We start from the raw sequence: 10,055 nt of genomic DNA on the forward strand, positions 1-10,055 counted from the left end.
ACCACTGCTCACTGCTGCTACCCGCCGGGCTCTGCTGCTCCTGCTGCCAGGCTCCACTGTTGCTGCTGCTGTGGCTGAGAGGGTCTAGGCTCCGACTGCGGGTAAATCAAATCAGGCACCGGTTCATGAACTTGGGATCCGGCAGCCAATCAGGAGCTGCCGCTTCCAGTCCATGAGTTCTAATTGGCTGACAAACCAGCGCTGATTTGAAAAGTCAGGCGGCTGATGGCTGCCCTTAGGAGTCCGCCAACCAGCGCGGCCGCTCCTAAGGAACATGCATCAAGCCGGCCCTGAAAATAATTACAGAGCTTGAAGCTGGTACTAAATGCACCAGCCAGACTATTACCTAACCAGCCCCATTCTTGCCACATAACACTCATTCTCTACTCCCGCCACCGACTGCCTGTAAGATGATGAATCTGGCTTACTGACTTTCAAAGCCCTAAATAACCAGGATCCAACGTAACTGAAGCAGCTTACTTATCTGCTCACTTACTTTAATCTGTAGATGGACTATTGGTGAGTGTTAAGGGGGCTACTCACGGAGCGATATTCTAAGCAATCTGACTAGATTGCTTAGAATTTGAGCATTATCGCTCCATGTGTAGGGGGTAATTCTGAGTTGATCGCTGCAGCAAGTTTGTTAGCAGTTGGGCAAAACCATGTGCACTGCAGGGGGGGCAGATGTAACATTTGCAGAGGGAGTTAGATTTGGGTGGGTTATTTTGTTTCTGTGCAGGGTAAATACTGGCTGCTTTATTTTTACACTGCAATTTAGATTTCAGTTTGAATACACCCCACCCAAATCTAACTCTCTCTGCACATGTTATATCTGCCCCTCCTGCAGTGCACATGGTTTTGCCCAACTGCTAACAAAATTGCTGCTGCGATCAACTCAGAATTAGGCCCATACTCCCTACAGCGATAGCAATGCTCAGCCCCTTGCATCGCTATCGCTGCAGGCCAATCTAGCGGGTCGCTCATTTCACCCGCTGGGTGAAATGAGCGGTCCCCCGTCTCCCCCCGCACGCTCAGCACAGATCGCGCTGTGCTTAGCGGCGGGAGAGATTTGTGCTGAGTGGTTCGCTCAGCACACATCTCTCCCGCATCGGCCCGTCTATATGGGCCTTTAAGTACAGTAAACCATGTTCCCTAATGCTGTAGCCACAAGTCTCATAAAAGAAAACATCCTAAGCCAGGAGTTCTGAAACTTTCTTGAATTATGGCGTCCTAGAGAATCAGCATTTTTTTCATGGCACCCCTAGGATAAAAGTTTATTATTGATATATTTGTAAGAAAAATATACTGTACCATTGAGTAGATATTGCCTACCTGTCATCCTTAGGTTCAGTTATGTAGTGGTGTACAGTTGTACTCCTGTTTGTCCACATGTTTTATGATTGGCAGCCACTAGCACTGGTTTTGCATATCACTTTGACCATAAGTAATTTGATTTGGTCCTTGACCATCAACCCAAGGCACCCCTGCAAGAGCCTTGCGGCACCCCAGTGTGCCACAACACACAGTTTGAGAACCACTGTCCTAAGCAGTTGTCATCTTCTGTAACAGGTCCCTCAAGGTCAGAATCACGTTTGTCCACAAGCCATGCTGACCAGGAGGTAGTGAGAGGAGTGAGAGGCCTATCAGCAATCAGAAGTGTGACATCTTCAGCCACTGCCACCCAGTTGGATGTCGCTGGTGAGTGCTTCCTTGGAATACTTTTTGATGGAATGTAAATGAAAATGGTAAAAAGGAGGCCTGCCTTGTTGACACGGAGTCTCCTCCTGCTGCTTCCTGCTGCTCTGCCTCCTGTATCCTTCTAGTCAGCTACCTGCATTATGCAGCATGCATGGCCAAAATTCTATGCATACAGTTCCCATTGGATGCCAGTTTAACTAAAGCCATAGTGAAACACATGGTATGGTCCCTTTTAATAGACATCAGGATTAAGCACGCACCAATAGAATAATTACTCACACAACTATGCTTGTCTTAAGAAAGTCATTCACTCATAGGGCTAGATATATCATCGCTTGGATAGTGATGAAATGGATAGAGAAAAAGCACCAGCCAATCAGCTCCTAACTACCATCTCACAGGCCCTGTTTGAAAAATGACAGTTAAGAGCTGGTTGGCTGGTAGTTTATCACGTTGCATTTTATCACTCTCCAAGCGATGATGCATCTAGCCCATAGTCATTTCTGGGCGGGTCTCCCTTTGTTTTTTTCATTGGTTTGCAAAATAACACTTAGTAAATCCAGGGTTTCTATACTTGTGATGAAAAAATCTACGGTCTGACGATATTGAATTGCATTCTAAACTCTGACTTAATCAAAGAAGAAAATCGGAGACTAACCATCAATATGAGCCAATATATTATAATGTTTAACACCTGGGGGCGGAACTGACTACTGCCACAATGTCTATCTATTTGTCAGCCCTGGTGCCTTCCAGCTCCTGCATCTCTGTCTCAGCACCCTGCTCTTCCTCAGAGTCAGCCCCAGCATCTTACAGCTCCTGCATGTCTGTCTCAGCACCCTTCTCTTCCTCAGAGTCAGCCCTGGCATCTTACAGCTCCCGCATGTCTGTTTCGGCTCTTCCTCAGAGTCAACCATGGCACCTTGCAGCTCCCACACATCTGTCCCGGATCTTCCTCAGCAGTCAGTCCTGGTGCCTTCAAGCTCCTTCATATCTCTCCCAGTGCCTGGCTTTTCCTCAGCAGCCATCCCTGGTGCCTTCCAGCTCCTTCACATCTGTCCCAGTGCCTGGCTCTTCCTTGAATTAGAGGTATTACTGTGTGGTCACACCCCTTCCCTGTGAGGCCATACCGCTTTGTGGGGAGCACCCTGTCCCTATTCAAGATATGTGAGGAGAGGGGGGAGTGCTGATTCTGACACAGGGCACCAAAATGTGTATTTATGGCTCTGATTAATACTAAAAGATGTCTGACTGCTGCTTCTAATATTAAAGAGAATAACTAGAACCCCAAAAAATAATATACAAAAAATAGTAAAAACAGAAGCACTTTCAGCACTGTAAATTTAAAAAAACAACAACAATTAAACAACACTTATTAAAACAATAATACATAAATTGCACAGCTGGTGTCAAAAGCTTAATACATATTATATACATATAGTACTGTATATGCAGAATGTTTAAATAGCAAGGACTGGCATATTAGTTCATACATAATGTGTAACATTGAAGCATGAAACAATCATTTCTTAGGGCAAGAATATTCTAAAAAGCTGTAGAGGACTTCAAGCCATTTTTTAGACTTCATGTAAAAAAATAGTTTCATTACTGTAGCTCCCCTACTAGGTAAGAGCAAATAGAGGAGTACCCAACTTTTATCACACAGATGATGTTAATGAACTTAGTATACAGTACTTAGTATGCTTAGTATTACAGTGTCCCAAATTGCTTTATAGGAATGTCCAAACTTACAAAACTAGGGAGAGTATTAATATCAGTAGGTTGCAAGCATTCAAAGGACACACTCAATTCCTTTTTAATGGTAATAGCCCATGTACTCTCCTATTATTCAAATACCTATTAGTTGGCAATAAAGTCTTTCAATTAGGTTCCCTGCAGCAATATTTCACTGCTCACAGGCAAATATCAGATGAAAGTACCCAGTTACCTATAAAGAGCCAAGATCATGTAATACTCCAGATGCAGATGTCACACCATCACCCATGCTCAAATAAGTCATTTTCAACACATCTCTCCACCACAGACTATTAGTGGAGGCAGCCAATAGTATAAGGCAGAGAGATGCATTGAGTTTGCTTATTGTGAACACGTACTGTAATTTGGTGTGACATCTGGCTCTGGAGTATTACAAGGACTTGGGGGTTTATTTTCTAAGCCTTGAATGGAGATAAAATGGATGGAGATAAAGTCCTAACCAACCAGCTACTTACTGTCATTTTTCAAACACAGCGTGTAACATGTCAGTTAGGAGCTGATTGGCTGGGAGTTTATGTCAATCCACTTTATCTCCATCAAGGCTTATTAATTAGACCCCTAAGCCTTCAATGGAGATAAAGTGAATGGAGATATAGTCCAAACCAAATGGCTCCTAACTGTCATTTTTCAAACCCAGCCTGTGACTTGGCAGTTAGTAGCTGATTGGCTGGAACTTTGGGGGTCATTCCGAGTTGTTCGCTCGTTATTTTTTCTCGCAACGGAGCGATTAGTCGCTAATGCGCATGCGCAATGTCCGCAGTGCGACTGCGCCAAGTAAATTTGCTATGCAGTTAGGTATTTTACCCACGGCATTACAAGGTTTTTTCTTCGTTCTGGTGATCGTAATGTGATTGACAGGAAGTGGGTGTTTCTGGGCGGAAACTGGCCGTTTTATGGGTGTGTGCGAAAAAACGCTACAGTTTCTGGGAAAAACGCGGGAGTGGCTGGAGAAATGGAGGAGTGTCTGGCCGAACGCTGGGAGTGTTTGTGACGTCAAACCAGGAACGAAACTGACTGAACTGATCGCAGATGCCGAGTAAGTCTGGAGCTACTCAGAAACTGCTAAGAAGTGTCTATTCGCAATTCTGCTAATCTTTCGTTCGCAATTTTGAGAAGCTAAGATTCACTCCCAGTAGGCGGCGGCTTAGCGTGTGCAAAGCTGCTAAAAGCAGCTTGCGAGCGAACAACTCGGAATGACCCCCTTTATCTCCATCCACTTTATCTATATTGAAGGCTTAGTGAATAGACCACTTGGTTCTTAATAGGAAATTTCTAACCATATATTTGCCTGTGAGCAGCGATACAATTAAGAGTCAGATATCTCTGATATCTTTCACAGTCCCTCCACTTCTGACCACAAAGCAACCCAAATATGTTTCTAAAAGGGCTGCTATGCAGTTAAATTTACATAAAACAGCTGCACATACACAATACACTCAGAGACACTGAATCAGGATGGAGTGATATAGTAAAAATTTGGATTGTGATAAATATGCCCCATAATCGTGAAACGCTTTGGAATAAAGTGAAGGTTTGGGCAGCAGCAGACCTGAAAATCAAAAACTGATATTTGTTAGATGTGTAATTATTTTTCCAATAATTATCTGTCTACTTTGGTGAGTCTGTGCCTTCTGTAGTCTCCTTTTAAGGTTTGCAATGCTGTACTTGAACAAATGATCTTCTGCTGTTGTGACACATGGTTATTTCATTACTATCAGCTTAATCACTCACCAGTTTTTCTAGACAAGGCATTGTGCAAGGATTAGAGAGAGTGTGAGTTCTGAATAAGTATCTTGGATAGTCCTCCATTGGATCTTAATCTTTTTGTTTCCACAGTATATATTGCCAGGTAAAAAGTATTTCCTTTTATACCTTTGTACTTCCTACACCAGAATTGGTGTCATGGTCTCATAATAATGGTATTTTGTCAAACTGTCCCCAAAGTTTATACTAACAAAAGCATTTTCTCTTTCTACATTTTAGAAAAGCTGACTTTACATCATTATTCCTGAGCGTATAAATCATTGGGTTCAGCATTGGTGTGACAATAAAATAAAATATAGCAATCAATTTGTCTGTTCCCGGTAGAGAGCTTGACCTAGGTTTCATGTAGGCAGCCATGGCTGAACCATAAAACATTGTCACAACCATCATGTGAGACCCACAGGTGGAGAAAGCTTTCTGCTGCCCGGCTGAAGATGCAATTTTTAAGATACTTACAATGATTTGAACATAAGATATTACAATAAATGTGACTGGTGTCATAAGAATAATCACACCAACAACAAATATAATGAACTCAATGAATAAAATGTTTTCACAGGCCAGTGATAATATTTCCGGTACTTCACACAAAAAATGATTTATTTCATTGTTACCACAAAGATCTACACTGAGTGTAAGTGACACATGGGAAATAGAGAGAAGAAACCCACATATCCATGTACTGATGGATAGTCTGACACAAACCATCTTACTCATGATTGTAGTATAATGTAATGGATAACATATAGCTACATAACGATCATAAGCCATAACAGCAAGAAGAATACACTCATTTTCCCCTAAGGAGAGAGAAATATACATTTGTGCTGCACACTCAGCATAAGAGATAGTTTTCTTTACTGACATCAAATCTTTCAACATCCTCGGCACAGTGGAAGATGAATAGCAAAGATCCACAAACGAGAGGTTGCATAGGAAGAAATACATAGGTGTGTGAAGGCTGACATCAGACAGGATTAGAGTAATGATGGAGATGTTCCCAATTAATATGATAATATACACATACAGGAAGACAAAGAAGAGAATGATTTTTGTCCTGGGCTCACTGGAAAGTCCAAGAAGAATAAATTCTGTTACCACGGTTTGATTTTTCCAAGACATACCTTAAAGTAATGTGGAAAAAAAATCTCAGTCATCTCAAGTGGAGAAGTTGCTCGGAATGAGGTCTATATGCCTGTGTACATACAGATGTGTCCTCTTATCATCTTACATTCAATGCTTATGCACATGTATATACATCACGTATAAGATTAGCGTCACTGAGGTGTATAGTTGCACCAGTGACTATATGTAGCAATACAATGCTCTGCAAATGGACCATAGAGTGCAGGCATGGCACTCTTGCCACGATCATCTTTCCGCAATGAGTACACATCACTTGTAAGGTGACAGAGGACCCATCTGTAAACACCCCAGTAAAGTGCAGTAATATATGCTGTTTGTCAAGCACACACAATAAATATTATAATGAGTAGGATGATACTACTCTGTTTATGTAGAATATGTATCAGAAATAGGACCTATACACCTGAAATAGTAGCGGTTGATGGATGGCCTTGCAAGATGCAGAACATCAACAACCCAATTAATGTACAGTAATATATACTGCCTGTCAAACACACACAATAAAGGATGATAAGAAGAAGGATGATACTACTCTGTATATGTGGAGAAGGTGCTAGAAACGGGGCCTTTATACCTGGAGGAGAAGCTGGTGAGATGGCCTTGCAAGACACAGAACATCAATGCCCCAGTAATATACAGTAATATATGCCATCTGTCAAACACAGGCAATCTTGGCAAAACCCATAATGAAAAGTAGTGCACAAAGGAATTGTCCTTGGACCCTCCAACTCACCCTTATATTGTATATTAAACATGACATGCACAGATTAACAAACCAAGCACAGCGACTGCCACTTTTGTGGCTTAAGTGCTTGCTTTGTCTGGGCCCCAACAAAAGAAAACATCCTTGTGGTTTGGTTAAAACAAGCTATCAATGACCTTAAGGTAATTCCAACAGTTGGTAACTCCAACAGTTGGAAATTTTATCATCGTCATCCTCATCATCAAATTCATTCCTGTTAAAATCATACTCACACAATATTATTATATTATCTTACTAAATCCTTTTTAAAAGTGTGTATGGCTATTGATCCTGGACATCTTTATATATCCATAATGCCCTTCAAAAGCTCATTAACCCTTAATTCATAGCTGATGTTAATATCATTTAACCTGTCAAAGGCTGCTGTTGTTTATGTTGGCGTTCCAGATACTGGATCTAGTATTGCCGCCATTCTCTCTAAAACAAATATGATGTAAGCCTGTAATGGCTGCCATTTGTATGCATTTTTGCTATTATCACAGGGAAAAAATACTTCTTTGGGGTGCAGCTCCCAAACAGCACAGTATTTTTTTGGACAAATAATTCTGAAATGACACTGTCTCTGTCCTTTTATATTAGTAACAACAAATACTACAGAGTAGAGATCCTGGTGAAACAATCGCCTGCTTGCCATTTGCTTTGCAGTGCACTGGATTGCAGTTGCAACTAGTTTGTCTGACACACACACATTGACAAAGGTGCCAGCAGTCACCCTTCCCACCTACTCCATCTTTTTTTTCCTCCATATGGCATGCTAATGCAGTTTTTTGTAAGACCAACTACAGCTCACATCCTCTCCCTGCACTCTCCTGTGTTAAGGAGCACACACTCACGAGAAAGGGACATTTTCAAGCAATCTGAAACATGAAAAATCTGAAATTCCCATGAAAATAATGCTTTGCTTCATTTTGAGATAGGAAATTTTGCTGGGAAGACCCAAATCAGGACTCAGATCCACTAGGAAGCCCCAAGTTTGGGTCGTTTTGGATTTCTCCAAACGGAACACATTCATCTCTAGTTTAAACCCAAACTGAATGTAATTCCAAAACCAGCTGAAGTTTTCATTTCCAGACACTGAAGTAGGTACTTATTCCAGCCCTGCCACTACATTATTTGCACTCCCAGAGATGCCTTCATTTATTCTATAGAATTTAGTGTCATCACTCAGGCATATCCATGATTAAGGAGTAGTGGGGAGGTTTTATTACATCATTATCTATGCATGTGCAGGAAAAGCCATGACATTTTGACCCTCACAACCACTGCCATTGTAATAAACCAAATAATTGACCAAACACAATGCACAAAATTCTACTGCAAAAAGTATGCAATGATTGAAGACAACAGTAAGGGCCGAATTCAAATTATCCATGAAAAACCATTTTTCACTGTAAAAACATCATTTTACAGATAATTGTGAAAAGTGCCAATTCAATTGTAGGTGAAAATGGATTCGCAGTAAGTCTACCCTGAGTTTCAATTCACCACCTCTGAGCAGATGAAAAATTGGGAAAAATCTCTATTTTAAGTAAAAAATATCAGAATTTGGTTTTGAAACAATGGGACACCCCCCTGAATGGCTGATTAGGCACTTAGAAGTTTTTAATTATTTTTATTTGGCCAATAATGACATGTCATGTTTGTGGTAAAAAAGTGCAAAATAATGGAAACTGGGGTATGGAGCGGGTATATTGGGGTGTTTTATGAGTGGGACAAGTGTTTTTAAACTTGCAGGTGCGAGTAATGGGTCTGTTTCCACTTTTTTTTTAAGTCCCTTAAAATGACCCAAATATGTATTTATACACATTTTTATGTACCCCAATGTAATTTTAGCATGTGTTTTGCTGAAAAAAATGTTGCTTTCTATACATTTTAACCATTTAAAAAAAATGCATATAACAGCCATTTGACCCAATTTAATCCCCCAATTTGGGGGTTACAGGCAGAGTTACCCATTTTTCACTTTTCTCTTTCAGCAACAAATTTCACAGTAATTCCATTTTCATGAATTTGCAATTGTATAGGAGAATTGTGGGAGTATCACTGTAAAAAAATTAGCAAAAATGGCAATCACAATAAATTACTGCGATTTCGCAGATAATTGAATTCGGCCCTAAATTTTATGCGGTTTAATTGTGCTATCTTGTATTTCTTCAACCATTCATTTCCGCTCAAATAATTCCTGGAAATACATTGACCCTTCAACGCTGATTTGCAATTCTAAAGGGTCGTATTCATGGGCCGATTTGGGGATAGATGTGTGCTAAGCGGTTCGCTCAGCACACTTCTCTCCCCCCGCTCAGCTGAGCGTGTGGGAAGACTGGGGGCTGCTCATTTCACCCAACGGGTGAAGTGAGCGACCTGCTAGATTGGCCTGCATGCAGGCCAGTCTAGCACTAGTGATAGCGATGCGTGAGGCTGCGCATCGCTATCAATGTGAGGGGTACACACGGAGTGATCGCTGCTTAAAATCTAAGCAATCTAGTCAGATTGCTTAGATTTTAAGCAGCGATCGCTCCGTGAGTACCCCCCTTAACTCTTTAATTGACTAAATCCAAAATTATAGAAATCTCCATTATATTCTTCCACAATCTGTCTTTCAAGTTGTCCTTGACTGAAGTACGTAAACCAGATATACAGTACAATAGTTGCTCCAATAGCTGTGGTTGTAGTAAGAATCAGGGTGATTCAGAAAATCCTGCCCATTCACAAGTACCTGCAAGTAAACTGGAATTTTCCAACTAGGGTTTCTTATTTCTTTTAGAGAAATACAAAATACAACAATAAACACTTGCTGCCTATCATTTTTGACCAATATTAAAAAAATATAAACACCAACCATTTGACACCTATTAAGAAACATCTGCACTTTGCTTATGGTGACTAATATCTCTCTTCAAAAGGATAT

General features: G+C 40.9%; 1 protein-coding gene across 1 annotated transcript; it reads right to left on the bottom strand.

Annotated features, from left to right (window-relative positions):
- Positions 1-5,424: 5,424 nt before the first annotated feature.
- Positions 5,425-6,360, bottom strand: LOC134943486 (olfactory receptor 5AR1-like). The gene has a single exon (XM_063932306.1). The coding sequence runs from the start codon at positions 6,358-6,360 to the stop codon at positions 5,425-5,427; it is 936 nt and encodes a 311-aa protein (XP_063788376.1).
- Between the last annotated feature and the right edge of the window lie 3,695 nt (positions 6,361-10,055).

Source organism: Pseudophryne corroboree, chromosome 7 (assembly GCF_028390025.1).
Source record: "Pseudophryne corroboree isolate aPseCor3 chromosome 7, aPseCor3.hap2, whole genome shotgun sequence".
NCBI classification, from domain to species: domain Eukaryota; kingdom Metazoa; phylum Chordata; class Amphibia; order Anura; family Myobatrachidae; genus Pseudophryne; species Pseudophryne corroboree.

Coding starts and splice junctions, on each gene's coding strand:
- LOC134943486 (XM_063932306.1), bottom strand. CDS start 6,360: ATGTCTTGGAAAAATCAAACCGTGGTAACAGAATTTATTCTTCTTGGA.